Source organism: Pongo pygmaeus, chromosome 12, assembly GCF_028885625.2.
Source record: "Pongo pygmaeus isolate AG05252 chromosome 12, NHGRI_mPonPyg2-v2.0_pri, whole genome shotgun sequence".
Lineage (NCBI taxonomy): Eukaryota > Metazoa > Chordata > Mammalia > Primates > Hominidae > Pongo > Pongo pygmaeus.
The window spans coordinates 43,319,514-43,336,242 of record NC_072385.2 but is presented as its reverse complement, the minus strand read 5'-3'; the positions used below and the strand labels follow the sequence as shown (position 1 = coordinate 43,336,242).

Here is a 16,729-nt window from a genome sequence, read left to right as displayed (position 1 = left end):
TCCAGCCCCTTCTCTCACAGTGTTTACTCCGGTGGGTCCGCAGAAGGTTCCTCAGAGATCATGAGGCTCCCTTCCTCTGAGAACCAACTACCACTTGTAGGACGGCTGGGCCTCCAGAGACATTTCATACCCCCAGACCCCACCTCCTGGTCCAAGGGTGGACACAGCCAAAGATGGGTGTGTTTCCCCTGGCTTACCCAGTCCCCTGCCAGCAGACCTGACCCCTCCCATCCCATCCAGTCCCCCATGCTGTTTGGGCTCACCCGGAACCTGCTCTGAAGGCACCAGACAGCACAGAGAAGCTTCAGGGGTGTGTACGGGAACATGGGGACTGGTCCCTGGGGCTTCTGTTCTCCTGTTACCTGGCTCGATGGTCTTCCTCAGTGACAGTCTTGGTACAGTGACACCTTTTGAGAGCCTCTTTGGTGACAATAGAGCTCCGAGACCTCCGATGGCCATGGATGACCCCTAGACTTGGAGGGGCCATCTCCCACGCTGGTTTCTCCCAAGCCACAGCTATGCGTCATGTCAGCATTTTGTTAATGGGAACACAGATGTTTTGATGCCTTAGGTCTCTGAAAGGACCAAGCAACTTGCCAAATGTGTGCCTTCTGGCCAAGGCCCGGAGCCTTCAGCGTGTGAGTCATGCCGAATTCGTGAATGTGCTTTCTCCAGAACTTATTTTTATTTTTCAGCCGAGCCAGAGGCGGGTTATAAATCCTCGACTACTCTTCATGCCAGAGACCTCTGCTCAGCACCCACATATATGAGGAGAGAAAGTGGGCGCTTCTGGGGGAAGTGAGAGAATTTCACTTGGGGAGTTGCCTGAGACCTTTGGATTAGTCAGAACTCTCTACAGAAACAGAAGCAATAAGAAAGAGATATACATTATATATACACACAGATGCATACGTATACATATGTAATATTGTAATATATAACATACTTATTAATACATGGAGAGAGAAAGAGAGATTTTAAGGGATTGTCACGCAGTTGTGGGGGCTGGCAAGTCCAATTTTAAGGAATTTTAAGGAACTGTCGCACAGTTATGGGGGCTGGCAAGTCCAACCTCCGCAGGGCAGGAGCAGGCTGGAGACCCAGGGCCAGTTGCAGGTGATGCTGCAGCTCAAAGTCAAAGGCAGAAGGCAGTGTGGAGGCCCAACTCCCTCTTCAGGGGACCTCAGTCTTTTGCATGAGGGCCACCCACATTAGGAGGCAGATCTGCTTTTCTCAAAGGCTGCTGATTTAAATGCTACTCGTATCTAAACAATCGCTTCTCAGCAACATCTGGACTGGTGTTTGAGCAAATATCTGGAAACCATGTCTTAACTAAATTGACACATAAAATTAACCACCCCAGCCCTCCAGCTGGAGCCTCCCTTTGGGGCTGTGCACCCCAGGATGCTCAGGGTACTTTGAGTTTGAACCCTGCTGGCTGCCTTAATTCTACATTTACGCTCCATGCGCATTCCAGTCTGGTTTTTAAAACAGCCACGGGAGCGATGACAACAACAGCGGGTGCCAAGAGCCGGCACTGCGGCCACACTTCACACAGGAACCCGCGACAGCCCAGGATGTGGCACCATTACAACACCCACTTGACAGGGGCAGAAGCCGCGTTAAGTCTCTGAGCCACGGTGGCCTATCCAGGATTTAAAACCCAGTGTGCCTACTCCAGCCCCTGGTGTGACAAGATGGCTGGACTTACCTTAGAGAGGGGTGCACAGAGAACCTTCGTGAGTCCTGCCTCGTTCATCCTCTCACTTCACAGCACCCCCGCGAAAGCCTTGGTGTCCACCTTTGGTCACCCTCCCAGCCACCTCTCCCCTGGCCGCTTGGCATTCTTGAGGACAGAAAACAAATTTTAGACAACTTGGAATCCTTGACACTGAGAATAGGATCTGAGTGTACACTAGATGCTCATTTGAATGAACAAACGAGTGAACGAGTGAATGAGGAGTGAAGGAATGGTGTCAGTATGAGCCAAAGACAATCTCTTGCTCATCTTACCACCCAAACTCACTTTCCCCATTTCACCTGTTTGCTGCCCAGCTAACCTTCGTCCAGATGCCACCTGCACCTGTGGACTGGGTTGTGCCTTTCACAGCCTCGGTATTATCTTCAGCAAGTCTCTGAGGTCCCCAATGCCCAAGCCAAGCGAGGAGCTTGGGGTCCACACACATGGCATCCAGCAGCCGCAATCCCCTCCTAGGTACACAAGCCAGATATACGAGCCTTCTCCTTACATCTCACAACCTGAGAGCCTCCTACCAGCAAAAATGGCAGCACATTTTGTCTATTTCCTTTTGGGATTTAACACAATATGAATATAGAAGGGAGAGAAAGTTTAGTAGATAAAAAGGAATCAAATAAGGCAGCAATGAAAAACTAATACATTCTGTCAGCTCCATGGTGAGGAGTTTCCCTTTATTCTCAGGGGCGAGGAGACTTGTTGTGGGGTGTAGCCAGGGGCTTGATGCAGCCCGGCCTCTGACCTCTGTCTTTGGGAAATACAGATGTTACGAAAGCAAGTGAGGATGCAGGAAGGGGAGACGCGACAGGACTGCCGTGGTACAGGAGAGGATAATTTCTGTTGCACCATTGCCAACCCACTCAGAAACACTTGGGATTTTCCCCTAGAGAGAGTAGGAAAATCGGAAAACACACTCCACTTTTTATTTAGCCATCATCACCATCCATGTTAGTTACTCCAAGAATAGACTCCAAGACCCCAGACCCTGACAATGTGCTCAGGCACACCGCCATCATTTGATCCTTCCCTTCCTGTTTGCCCACGGAATCCAGTGGAATCCATTCTGCCAACGGAATCCAGTCCCTCTCACCGCGAACCTCCCCAAGCTATATCCACCTCGGGGCCTTTGCACTGGCTGGGTCCTCTGCCCAGGGAATCTGACCCCAGGTCCTCTAGAGTTGAGTCCTCTAGAGTTGTCTTTCCACTTCGACTTAGAAGTCCCTTCCTTAAAGAGCTCCCTACCTGCTTGCTTAACCTGGAGTAGCTCGTGGCCACCCTCCAAAGCAGCATCCTGCTTAGGCAATCATTGGCCCTCTGATACTTTTCTAATTTGTCTGGTTTTTCTCTTCCTGCTTGGTGAGCTAAGTGGCAGTGGGGACTGTGTCAGCTGCATCTTTCTCTCTCCTGTCACGTATTTAGCATTTGTTATGGACCTGGTCTTTCAATATTATTCATTTTCTTCAACTATGACCCTATGAGATGGGAATGTCTATTATCTCCACTGTTCAGAGGAAGAAACTGATTCACAAGGGGCAGGAACTTGCCCCAGATCAGTCAGCCAGGAAGGATCCGAGCCAAGACCAAGCCAGGCCTGGGAGTCTTCACCACCTGCTATGCTGCCTCAGACCCTGCTGCCTCCCAGAACAGCATCTTTCCTGTGCTAGCCTCTCAGGACATAGTTGTGGGATGAGCACATTATCTTACTAGTTAGATTCTTTTTGTCATGCAATCAGAGAAAAGGCCTAAATTGCAGGAGGACTGAGGTGATACTGACCCGTTCAGGTGATACTAACATGTTTGTATGTTTTTACACTACAGTGTGATGCTTCTCTGGATGCATTTTTTTTTTTCCTTCTGGTACTGCAGAGACCCCTGTCTTGGAGCTCAGTGGTCCTCTGTCTTTGTTCAAATCAGCCTGGGATTCATCCAATGCTCTCAGCTCTCCAAGGGCAGTTGAGGCTTTCTGGACAATGCAACCAGTTGCTGGTCTTGCTCTCTGACCCCAGCCCCTCCTTCAGAGATGGGGTGAGTATGGGGAAGGGCTGCTCCAGAGCTCATAGCCCCCTCCCCTTCCATCTAAGGTCCAGAGGGAACTGATCTCTAGCAGACGAGGAAATGTCTCAGATAGTGGCCAACCAGATGGCAAGAGCGGGGCCAAGGGTGGCTCGGGGACTTTCCAGTTCCCTCCCAGTCACCACCAATATCCCCCATGCCTCTGGTCTTTGATGTGAACAACTGTCATGTCTCAATCTTAGTACTTAGGCACCCAGCCCCACGCTGAGTTCCTTGGGTCTCACTTCCCATCGAGGCTGCCTCCTTTGAGAGATTCTGATGCCCAGAGAGGAACACGTTTTCCTATATACAGGAGGGGAGATGATTACTTCCTTGAGATACACATTTTACTTACTTGAGTTACAAATTGTACTTGAGACTTGTGCAAATGGATGGGTTTGGGTCCAGTCAAATTATGGGTGCTTATTTTTTCTTTAACAAAAATGTGTGTCGTGTCCTTATTTTAGGTTTCAGGCAGTTACTGAAGAGCATGGCAAGTCCTGGCAGGGAGTTTGAAAGGATAAAGAAAGTTCAACCCACCCTGGGAGTCTTCTCTGGAGCCCCAGGGCTGCACAAACCCTTGCCCCTATGGGTCAGGGGAGAGTGGCCAGCACAGTCAGGCCTTTGTCAACAGCTGTGCCCAAACAATGGACCCTGATCCTGGCACAGCTGGCTGAGAGGCAGGTCTGAGCCAGCATATGGAGGGAGGGCTGGTACCCAAAGGGAAGGGGAGCAGCTTCAAAGGCATCTGGCTCGATCTGCCTAGAATCAAGTCTAGTGCCAAATAGGATTCCCCAGGGTGAGCAGATCTGGGAGGACATCCGTTCCTGATTGAAAGACTCCAGGCTAGCCCGAGAAACCACTGAACTGGCTGGCCACGTCTCCTTTCCCAGTGGGCCATGGTGTGGACCGGGCCCTTTACACTCACTGCCCAATGCCCCCAGGGCCAGAAATGACCCCAAGGGAGCAAGGGGACTTCCATTCTCCTCTGCAATTAGGGCTGCCCTTGACAGGACGTAGATCTCATTCTTAAATGTGCCAGGGAGAAGTGGAGGCTGCTAGAGAAAGCAGAAGATGCCAGGAGGACCTCCCCGTCACCACCCTGCCCTGATTCCACCCATTTGTCTAAACACAGGTGCCTGTGGGAGTAAGTCTCTGGGTCACTATGATGGAGGATTTGCAAAAATCACCCCAGGTCTTCCTCCCTGTGCCAACACCATATGCAAGGAGACTCTGCTCTCTTTGCATCAAAAAGGAAGTCTGTTTTCCCACCTTTCATATCTGGGCTGGACTTGTGGCTTGCTTTGGCCAACAGGATGCAGTGGAAGTCATGCTCCAGTTCCAAGGCTGGGTCTCAAGAAGTCTGTGAGCTTCTGCTCAGTCTTGGTGCTCTACGACCACCATCACCACCACCACAACCACCATGAGAAAAGCCCCAGCTAGCCTCCTGGAGGATGAGAGGCCTCATGCAGCAGAGCCTGCATGCACCAGATGAGCTGCCCTAGACCAACCAGCCCCAGCTAGCTTGGCAGCTGACTACAGACAAAAGAGCAAGGCCAGTCCAGATGAGCTGAGTCTGGCCCTGACTAGCACAGCAGACCAGCAGAGCTTGGCTCAAGTTGCTACCCTGGCCTGCGAACTTCAGATCCAGAGCTTCTCTCTTAAAATCAAAGCAAGATCACTGTCTGTTTTGTTCCCAGTGCCTGGGCCATTGTAAGCACCAAATATCTGTTTTATGAAATACCTCATTTTAGACAGCAGTATTTATCTCAGATCAATAGATCTGAATGATTCACAAGCCCCTGCTGTTTCAGCTCATCTTCATGTATTAGTATTAAAATCTCTACTTCAGGGTTAGTGAACACTCCTGGTGCTAGGATGAGGGCAGATACCCCTGTCTATCATGGTGTCCTTTCATGCCAAGCTCTAGAGTGATTGAGGAGCCATCTCAACCTGGACTCTAGGCAGTCCCAGGCAATCGATCCGAATCAGCAGCTAAATTGACACTGATGAGCTGACTTCCCAGGTCACACTAGGCTGGAAATGAGCAAGCTTTTGTTTTCATTTTTCCACCCTTCAGCTCATTTTTTTTTCTCAGACCAAGAAATAAGTCTCAAGTCCTGCTCCAGCGCGAGGTCTTGATTTTCTCTGGGAAGTCAGCGGGGAGGAGAGCTGGCGGGCAGTGAGTCGGAGAGAGCGCGGGTCAGCTTTCCTCCCCTCACTTCCTCCTCTGGCCTTGCTCCCAACTGTACGATTCAGCCACTCTTTTTGGCCACAGCAGACCCCCCACCTACGACCTGGGATCATGATGCTACTGTTGGCTGCTTAAAAGTTTCCATGTAGAAAAAGTGTGATATCTACTGTAGGCAAGTGATTTGACAAGCCCAGCAATAATGAGTTAAAAATCATTTTTCTAAGGATGGGTTCAAAAAAATAAGGGAGTAAGCCAAAGAAAGAGGAAGACATGTGATCTCGAAAATGTAGACTCCAGCTCAGGATAGCAGAGAGACTCTCTCCCAAAGCCCCTGTGTAGCCGCAGGGCCACGAGCCCAGGGAGGGCAGCAGCAAGGCGGGAGCCGAATGCAGAGAGGCCGGGGGGAGTCTGGGCTCCAGGGACAAGCAGCCCTGGCAGAACACTGACTGGGAAGGAGATCCTGGAAACAATTGTGCTTGTGTAGACGGCAGACTGAGGCAAAAGGGAATAAACTCTAGGAAAATTAAAAAGTTACACAAGAAAGGAAATTAATCATAGGGGACTACTTGGCTCTGTAATGGATTATGGAACAAAGCACTCATCTGTCATTATAGGAGATCAATTGCGTAGAAATGCGGAGTGGTCCCCAGAGTATTTAGAAGTAGGTGCCTCAAGAGACAGGTGCTATGGACCAATTTCTTGAAAGATACAAACTACCAAAACTCACCCCAGGGAAGAAAAATTGCTAACCTAAATAGCTCTGTATCTAAGAAATTGAATTCATAGTTAAAACTTCCAGAAGTCTCCAGGCCCACATGGTTTCATTGGTAAATTCTACCAGACATTTCAAGAACTGGCACCAGTTCTACACCATCTCTTCCAGAAGACAGAAAATCCACCTTATTAACAGACTAAAGAAAAACCACAGGGCCATATCAAGTGAAGTAGAAAAAAAGCATGTGAAAAAATTCAATGTCCATTTATAATAAGTATTGTATCAAACTAGGACAAGAAGGAAACCTTAGCCAGACAAACAACACCTACAAAAAACCTACAGCCAGAACCATACTTAATGTTGAAAAAACGAATCCTTTCTTCCTAAGTTCTAGAACAAGGCAAGAATGTTCGGTCTCCTGTTAAAAACTGTACTTGAAATTTTAGTCCATGTAATAAGGCTAAATACATAAATAAATGACACATACATTAGAAAGGAAGAAATAAGACTGCTCCGATACATCGATGACATGATTGTCCATGTAAAAAACCCCAGGAAATGTATTTTTTTTAATTCCCTATAAATAATGATTGAGTTCCACAAGGTCACAAGATACAAGGTCAATGCAGAAAAGCCCATTGGATTTCTCCATACTGGGGATATCCGCTTGGAAATGAATTTTTAAAAAAACTATGTAAAATAGCTTCAAAAATGAAATAATTAGGTATAAATCTAACACAGCATGTTTGTGTTGAAAACTAAAAATATATATATACTGATGAAAGAAACCAAAGAATATCTAAATAAGTAGAAAGACATTTTGTGTTCACAGATTGGAAGACTCAGTACATTTAAGATGCCAATTCTCCTCTAATTGATCTATAGATTTAATGCAATCCCAATACAAATTCCAGTAGTTTCTTGTTGTTGTTTTTGAGACAGAGTTTTGCTCTTGTTGCCCAGGCTGGAGTGCCATGGTGCAATCTCAGCTCGTGGCTCACTGCAATCTCTGCCTCCCTGGTTCAAGCAATTCTCCTGCCTCAGCCTCCTGAGTAGCTGGGATTACAGGCATGTGCCACTACGCCTGGTTAATTATGTATTTTTAGTACAGACGGGGTTTCACCATGTTTGCCAGGCTGGTCTCGGACTCCTGACCTCAGGTGGTCTGCTCACCTTGCCCTCCCAAAGTGCTGGGATTACAGGCGTGAGCCACAGTGCCCGGTCCAGTAGAATTTCTTATAGACATAGACAACTGATTCTGAAATGTTAATGGAAAGGCAAATAAACTAGAATAGCCAAAGGAATTTTGAAAAGGAATAATAAAGTTGGAGGACTCACTTTACTCAATTTTAACACTTACTGTAAAGCTACAGTAATCAAGATAAGTGTGTTATTGGCAGAAATTGCTCCATACATGTATGATGAACGATTTTTGACAAAGTTGCTAAGGCAAGTGTGTGAATCAGCAGTCTTTCAACAACAAATGGTATTGGAACAATTGGATATCCACATGAAAAAGTGGCCTTCAACGTGAATCTCACGCCTTATTTTTTAAAAGTAACTCAACATGGATCATAATAAAAATGTAAAACTATAAAAATTTTAGAAGAAAATTTTCATGACCTGAAGTTAGGCCAAGAGTGCTTTGACTTGACACCCAAAACACAATCCATTAAAATAAAAAATTGACAAACTAAACTTCATTAAAATTTAAAATTTTGCTCTGCAAAAGTCACTGTTCAGCTACAGACTGAGAGAAAATATTTATAACTCACATATCCAAAAAAGGCTTTGTATTTAGAATATATAAAGAGTGCTCAAAATTTATTAAAAACAGTCAGGGTTCACCTGTAATCCCAAATACTCCAGAGGCTGAGGCAGGAGGGTCACTCGAGCCCAGTAATTCCATGGCTGGCCTGGGCAACATAGAAAGACCCTGTCTCAAAAAATAAAAAGAAAGAAAAGGAAACAAACAATCAATTTTTTAAATGGGCAGAAGGCTCGAACAGACGTTTTGCCCAATAGACTATTTGGCAAATAATCACATGAAGAGATGTCCAATGTCATTAGTCATTAGGGAAATGGAAATTAAAACCACAATGAGATACCACTGCATGCTTACTAGAATAACTTGGAGAAAAACAAATCAACCTGAGAACTCTAAGTGCTGTTAAGGATGCAGTGTAGTGAGGTCTTTCATAAATGTAAAGTGGTAAAACTAATACAGAATATAGTTGGGCAGTTTCTTACAAAGTTAAACACACATTTACCATATGACCCAGCAATCCCACTCCCAGGTATTTGCCCATAAGAAATGAAAATACATTCACATGAAAAGCGTATGTGAATGTATTCACAATTGCCCAAAACTGGAATGATACCACGGGTGGGTGTTGTTCAGTGGGTGAACCGATAAACAGTAGAGGCCAGGCACGGTGGCTCACACCTGTAATCCCAACACTTTGGGAGGCCGAGGCGGGCGGATCACAAGGTCAAGAGATAGAGACCATCCTGGCCAACACGGTGAAATCCCGTCTCTACTAAAAATACAAAAATTAGCCGGGTGTGGTGGCGGGAGCCTGTAATCCCAGCTACTCTCGGAAGGCTGAGGCAGGAGAATCGCTTCAACCCGGGAGGCAGAGGTGGCAGTGAGCCAAGATGGCGCCATTGCACTCCAGCCTGGCGACAGAGCAAGACTCCGTCTCAAAAACAAAACAAAACAAAAACAAAAACAAAGAAAAACAAACAGTAGTACACCCACACCACGGAGCCCCACTCAGCAATAAAAAGGAGCCTGGCCGGGCATGGTGGCTCATGCCTGTAATCCCAGCACTTTGGGAGGCCAAGGGTGGTGGATCACCTGAGGGCAGGAGTTTGGGACCAGCCTCACCAATGTGGTGAAACCTCGTCTCTAGTAAAAAATACAAAAATTAGCCAGGCATGGTGGCGAGCACCTGTAATCCCAGCTACTTGGGAGGCTAAGGCAGGAAAATCGCTTGAACCCGTGAGGCGGAGGTGGCAGTGAGCCAAGATCAGGCCACTGCACTCCAGCCTGAGTGACAGAGCAAGACTCCATCTCAAAAAAAAAAAAAAAAAAAAAGAATAGAAAAGAAAAGGAAAACAAAAGCAAAAACAAAAAGGAGCCTGTGACTTGGGTGATTCTTAGATGCATTATACGAAGTTAACCCTTTTCTCATTTAGAAACAAAAAAGTGCAGCTTGCTGCCAGTGCTCATTTAATTTTACAGAAACATGCTCTTTGAAGCTGAAGGAAATCTGAATGATTTTCAATGTGAAAAATAAAATATAAAAATTGTTCTTGTAGTTATTTCTAAGCAGAACATCAGAATTGTCTGAATCATCAAAATCATCTATTTTGGAAAAATCGGATGCATCAATTGAATCTTCGGCCAACAACTGTTCCAGAGTGATGTTAATATCATGCGTAGGAGTGCTATGTTTTCTAGGATTTGACATTTTCAGCGATCAAGAATTACTATATTTTGTAAATGGAAATACCACTACTAAGAACAGAATGCTATAAATAGAATGATGTCTGTTGTTTCCAAAGTTGATATACTAAGCAATGTGAAAATAATAAAAGGGAGATATTTTGTGACAAAGTTATCTCGGGGTAAATGCTGCAGCCACAAGCACTGCCCAACACATATTCTCAGAGCAAATGAGATTAAAGAAACTAAACCCAAAAGGCCATGTACTCTTTTCCATTTGTATGACATTGTGGAGGCCGGGTGCGGTGACTCACACCTATAATCCCAGCACTTTACCAGGCTGAGTTGGGAGGACTGCTTGAGCCCAGGAGTTCGAGACCAGCCTAGGCAACATGGCAAAACCCCGTCTCTAAAACAAAATAAAATAAAAAATTGTATGACATGAAGGAGAAGACAAAATTGTAACGATAAAGAATAGATAAGGGCTGCCAAGGCTGGGGTGGGCAGAGGGTGTGACTTCAAAGAGCAGCATGATGTAGTTTTGGGGGCGTTGGAACTGTTTTGTATCCTGATTGTGGTGGTGGCTGCCACACATAGAATATAGTTCCATGGTTAAAATCATGAAATTATACATGAACAACATTTATTTTTATTTAATTATAAAAAGCAATGTATCAAATGGGAGGAGGCAACTGAAAGAACGAACCTGTCATGGTGGAATTTGGAGACCTGTGACATCTGATCACAGGGAGAGGATCAGGGAGGGAAGCCTGCTTAAACACCATAGCAGCTCCCCACACAGGCGAGGAGGTGGCTGGAAGCCTGCGTCCCCCGCCCACCCAGAGCTACTGTGGGCTGAAGGTGAAGTGCGAGATGATGGTTAGATACTTGTTCTGATCTCCCCAACGAGGTGTTTCTCTTCCAGTGGGAAGGCTACAGGGTGGGCACGGTGTCCAGAAAGGGCTCCCGCTCTCTGCACCCCCCATACTTCTCAGCCACCCTTCCTTCCCCATGACTACCTGCTCTTCATCAGCCAGTGACAAAAACCTGCAGAGTGACTTGGGACAGATGTGCTGACAAGAGGGACACAGTGGATAGCCACAGAGGAGAGCAGGAGAGAGAGGAGACTCCATCCTCGCAGGACCACTGATCTGGACCCTGCAGCACACAGCCTCCCCTCCCCTGTAACACACATACAATCACAGAGACACAATCACAGGCACCAATACACAAAGACATGTGCATACCCAATCACACACAGCACAGATATGCACACACACATACACTTACCATCACACATACAGTCACTCATTCACACAGACACATGCACACACAACCACAGGTACCAACGCAAAAAGGTGTGTACACACAACTACACACAGAGACACATACATCTATTGACACACACACACACACAAACACACACATACGCTCATGATATTACCCTTGAGCTGTCTCCTAAAACACAAAGCAAGCACATTTGCCAGCAAACAGGAACCCCAGACAGGGTTGTGGCCCGCCCCCATGAGGAGCATCGCAGCCTCCATCTAGAGCTCCTTGGAGTTGCTGTGTCAATGGGCCTTGGTCGAGGAAGCCTGTCCTCAGTGACTCCCAGCTGACTCATCTCATCTCCTCCATGGCAAGATATGATCCTGTGGGCACAGTTCATTCTCCAAACTTGCCAAGTCTCCACCAGCCAACGGCTCTTACTGGTGGGTTCAGGAGTCCCAGGGCTCACACTACTTTTAGGCCAGGTGGTTCCCTGCCCCGGAGCCCTATAGTGGCAATACAGACAATAAACTTGAAACCTACCAAAATATATCATTACAAATGATGATCGGTACTATGCCAGAGCCCTTCAAGGGACCCAAACAGAAAATACAGGGGCAGAGAGAGGACTTGTTTAGAGTAGAGAGAGGTCTGGAAGGCCTCTGCAGAGGATTACTTATTTGAGCTGAGACCCAAAACGTGGAAGGAGTCAGGTAATGCTTGTTCCAGCATGCACCAGGCCCTGGGGCCTCCTTTATAATTCACCCTTTAAGCTTGCCTGGACAGGGTTGAGGGTGGAGAAGGGGAGACCCCTGGCCACATAGGACTGTGGGTGAAAGAGTCTCACTAGAATTTTTAAATGAACATCTATGCGCAATCTCTTTTGTTCCCTTTCCCCTCACAAAGCACCTAAGACAGGTGTTTTGCAGCTAAAGACAGTAAGGTTTAGAGGATAAGAAACTTGAGAAAGCCTGGATGCGGCGGGACAGGGATTGGACCCAGAAGTTCCAGGTACAGAGTCTGAGTGAGCTCACTTTGCCTCTGCAGCAGCTGCAAACATGTGACAAGTGCTTCGGTCTCACCTGGTTTCTAGGTAACCTCAGGAGACAGGTGTTTACCTCATTCCCTGACCAGCAAAGGTCACACAATGGCAGGGCCTGGTTCTCAAGCATCTCATTACACATCCTGTCCATGCTGCCTCCCTGGAGCCTAAGCTGGGGAGCTGGCTTAGGGACGTACCCACCTATGGTTCCGGCATTGGGCTCAAGGTCTGAGGTGGGGTTTTATTTTGTTCTGTAACCTGCAAAGTTGGTAGGAGACCCCATTGCTCTGTTGGGTGGGTTTAGCGTGGCCCCAAACTGGGCCTCTGCTGCCTGGTCACTGAGTATCTCCCTGTGGTGCCCCCTCACCACCTTCCGCACTAACATCACCAAGTCTCGTCTGAGCCAAATTCTGCCTGCCTGGAATCCCTTCCTGCACCCTAGGGGCTTCTAGGTGGCCATGGGCATGCCTGCCTGGCCCAGGAAGTCAGCCTCCGGCCAGGGAGTATGGACAAGTGTCTGCAGGCAAGGAAGAAATCTTGGAGCCCAACAAGAGAGACTGGGTTATTCTGCTCATTTCTGGTTGTGTGACCTTGAATACGTCTCATCCTCCCTGGGCCTCAGTTTCATCATCTGCAAAATGGGGGTAACAGTCCCCACTTCACAGGGTTGCTCCGGGAATGAAGGGACTGGAAGATACCCTGCAGGGAGCCTGAGACGCACCAGGCACTCGGGAAGCGTGTGCAGGCTCTCCGCTACCCACTGCTGTTGGTATTGTGCGGGTAGCGGGTCGACAGTCCATGGCCGGGCCCCTCACCCTGGCTTGCCAGGGCTACTCTGCTGGATGCGGGTCCTGGACTCGGCAATTCAAGTTCTCGCCTTAATTTTAAAAATCAGTTGCTAATGGTTAATATAAAAGCGAATCCGGTCAAGTATTAAACAAATAAATCCGGTGAGATTCGAACAAATGCCAGTGGCAAGAACAGAAAAATTAAACAGCAAGCCGCCTGTATATGTGTTTAAGAAAATGTCATCCCACATCCAGGGCCTCGCCGGCTCAGCAAGGGACTGCTTCAGAAACCTCCTGGGCCACCTCTGCCTTGGAAATGCCACAAACTGCCAAGAAATTCCTTTGAGTGTTCTAATATTTCGGTTGGAAATTTAAATGTCGGAGTTTGGAGGGCGGGGACGTTCTCTAAGCTAATTGGGTGACCCGGGGCTCTCATGGAGACCCAGGAAAGACCAATGACTCATAACTCCCTGAGAAATCTTCCTCCTCCCGGCGGTTCTCACGCGGAGCCTTCTCCCACAATGGACCGACGCTTTCGCACCCCAGTCCGGGTCCTCCCAGGCGCCCGGCCCGCGATGCATCTGAGATGACAGATGGGGGACCCTGCACCTCTCTCTGAAAACTGAACCCCAGCCCAGGCATCGCTCCAAGCTCTCAACCCAGGCATCCCAGTGGAAAGTGGCAAGCCCAGGTCCCCCAGCCTTGGTGCTGCCTCCCCTGAGCGCGGGACAGGGGAGAGAGGCGGGAGGGACACTGACCTGGGAAGCCCGCGGCTCGGGGCAGGCGAGGATCAGGAGCAGAAGGAAGAGCGCGCGCGGAGAGCTGGGCACCATCTTGCCAATCGGAATCCTGCTGCTTGGGAGTGGGAAATAACTTTGTCTGCCTCCCCTGCCGAGTTTGTCCCAGCGATGCGGCAGCCGCCCCTGCAGGGTGCGGGGCGCCGCGCGGCCCGGGGGCGGCTGGGGCAGGGAGGGAGGCAGGAGGCCCCCGAGCGCAGTGCGTCCCGCGGGGATCAGCGCCGCCCGGCCCTTGCTAGGGTCCAGGTGCGCCGTGCACCGGACCCTGGAGCAGCGCGGCCACGAGCGTCCGCAGCTGCCCGCACGAGACAGTCCGGGCGAGGCCGGGAGGCGCCAGCCCCTTGGCTAAGGCCGAGGGAGGAGGGGCTGCCCGGCCAGGAATGCGCCTGGGAGCGCGCCCAACCCGCGCGGCTCCCGGAGGAGGCCGGGCGCGACGCCGAGGACGAGCGCGGGCATCCTCAGGGCCTGGCAGGGATGGGCGGCCAGTGCCCCGCATATGTGCGGGTGACTGGAAGCCCACCCTGGGCAGGTTCACTCCTGACTGTCCCATTTCCCAACCAAGTAGACTGAGGCTCAGTCACCAAGGACAAGTGGCAGAACAGAAACCCAAACCCGGGTCTGTCCTACTTCAAAGTCCACGAGACACCCTCCTCCCGACATTCCTAGAAGGGGACCAGGAGATGGGCTTCATAAGCTTGACATGGGGTGGACTGAGTTCTCCATCCGAATAAACTAGTGTCCCTTTAAATAATGCAATGGGGGTGTGAGAACACGCACGCACAGTCAGTAGGTACACACACAGTGATACAGTGAGGGGATCTACAGCCCTTCTGATTCACCGTCCTCCTTGCTTAAGGGAAGGAGAAACTCAGTTTAAATCGGAGGTCAGGTTCTAGAACATTGCGTGCCTTGCTAAAGTCGAATCGGGAAGTGCCAGGCCGGCATGAGCAGTCTGAAGTCCCCTGCCATCAGGGCTGTGGTACAACCAGATGCCTCAGACCTGAGCTCCCAGAAGGCATGACTGACGTTCTTCCTGGAAGGTTTTCTGAAGGCAGTCACTGCAGATGTCCTGGGACACAAAGTCTGGTCAAGCCTCAGATCTCTTTTTCATCTTCCACATTTCACTTTGTTGAGCCCACTCAGAGCTCAGGGAATGGAAAGCCCAGAAGACTGCGACCACAGGAGCTGTTTCCCAGCAGAGGCCAGAAAGGTAAGTTGGAGTCCTGGCTTAGTCCCTTCAAACTGCTATAGCAAAATACCATAAACTGCATGGCTTATAAACGATAGAACGTATTTCTCACAGTTCTGGAGGCTGGGAGGTCCAAGATCAAGGTGCCAACACATTAGGTGTTTGGTGAGGGCCAGAGTTCTGGTTCTCGTGTCCTCACAGGGGCAAGGCAGCTCTCTGGGGCCTCTTTTCTGAGGGCACTAATCCCAATTGTGAGGGCTCTGCACTCATGACCTAGTCACCTCCCAAAGGTCCCACCTCCTAATGCCATCATCTTGGGAATGAGGTTTCCAACATATAAATTTAGGGGAGACACCAACATTCAGAACATAGCCACTGTCCCAAAAAGCAGGGTACATGGTTTAGGCTGGCCTCCTGGGCATTGGTTGCCCAGGAAATCCTACAGTGCTGCTCCCCCAACCTTCCCATGCAAAGGAGGTGGAACGGGACCCATGTAAACTTTTTTTTTTCTTTGAGTCGAAGTCTTGCTCTGTTGCCCAGGCTGGAGTGCAGTGGCCTGATCTCAGCTCACTGCAGCCTTGCCTCCCTGGTTCAAGTGATTCTCCTGCCTCAGCCTCCCAAGTAGCTGGGGCTACAGGCATGCACCACCATGCCTAGCGAATTTTTGTATTTTTAGTAGAGACAGATTTTCACCATGTTGGCCAGGCTTGTCTTGAACTCCTGACCTCAAATGACCCACCCGCCTCAGCCTCCCAAAGTGCTGGGATTATAGGTGTGAGCCACTGCAGCCCGCAAGGGATCCATGTAATTTTATTTTGCATTCTTGGGTGAACATCCTGAAGAGAGACATGGTCATACCCCTGCTTCTCCCTATCCAGGTGGAGAGGACGGGACAGCATGGCCCGATCCAGGGCAGCCTGTGGAGATTGTGGTTTTCTGCCTCTATCTCTTGTGTGTTTGCTGTCTATACCAAAAGCCAGTGCCCTGCTCCCTCTCTGTCTCCCTGTCCTCTGCCCTATCCTTGAAAAGTTTCCTCCTGGTCAGTGTGGCTGCATTTATTAATATTTTGTGTCCTATCCCACCTTGTGTTTACATGGCGACCTTTTCTGGAAGGCCAGCTGTTCTGGCTCTCAGCCTTGTTCTGGCTATGCGCTGGGAACCAGATATTGGGCAGATGCAAGCATCTTTTCTGTTCTCCTGCCCTTTCTGTGGAGTCATAAAGCTGGAAGAGATTCTTGATTTCACAGATGAAGAAGCTGAATCGGGGCATGGTTGACTGACTTGCCCAAGGAATGCAAACTCTGGTCTCAAGATCCCCCTCCCAGAGCGGTGCTGTTTCTAGGACAGACTACCTTTGACTTTATCCCACCTTTCATTTTAGGGCTACTATGTTGCTTATATTAAATATATGATCACAGCATTTCAGGAATTTTATTTACAGTAATAGGGGGGTTTTCTGTTTGTTTTTTCTTGTTT

The 16,729-nt window shown here is 48.8% G+C and overlaps 1 protein-coding gene across 2 annotated transcripts in view; it reads right to left on the bottom strand.

Annotated features, from left to right (window-relative positions):
* FBLN7 (fibulin 7) overlaps positions 1–14,448 on the bottom strand; it is a 54,963-nt gene extending 40,515 nt beyond the window's left edge. Inside the window, exon 1 of one of the 2 annotated variants that reach the window (XM_054475091.2) lies at positions 14,026–14,448. In XM_054475091.2, coding sequence (XP_054331066.1) covers positions 14,026–14,100 — 75 coding nt within the window. In that variant the 5' untranslated portion in view covers positions 14,101–14,448. The remainder of the gene's footprint in view (positions 1–14,025) is intronic. The other variant, XM_063648557.1, reaches the window with a different exon arrangement.
* Between the last annotated feature and the right edge of the window lie 2,281 nt (positions 14,449–16,729).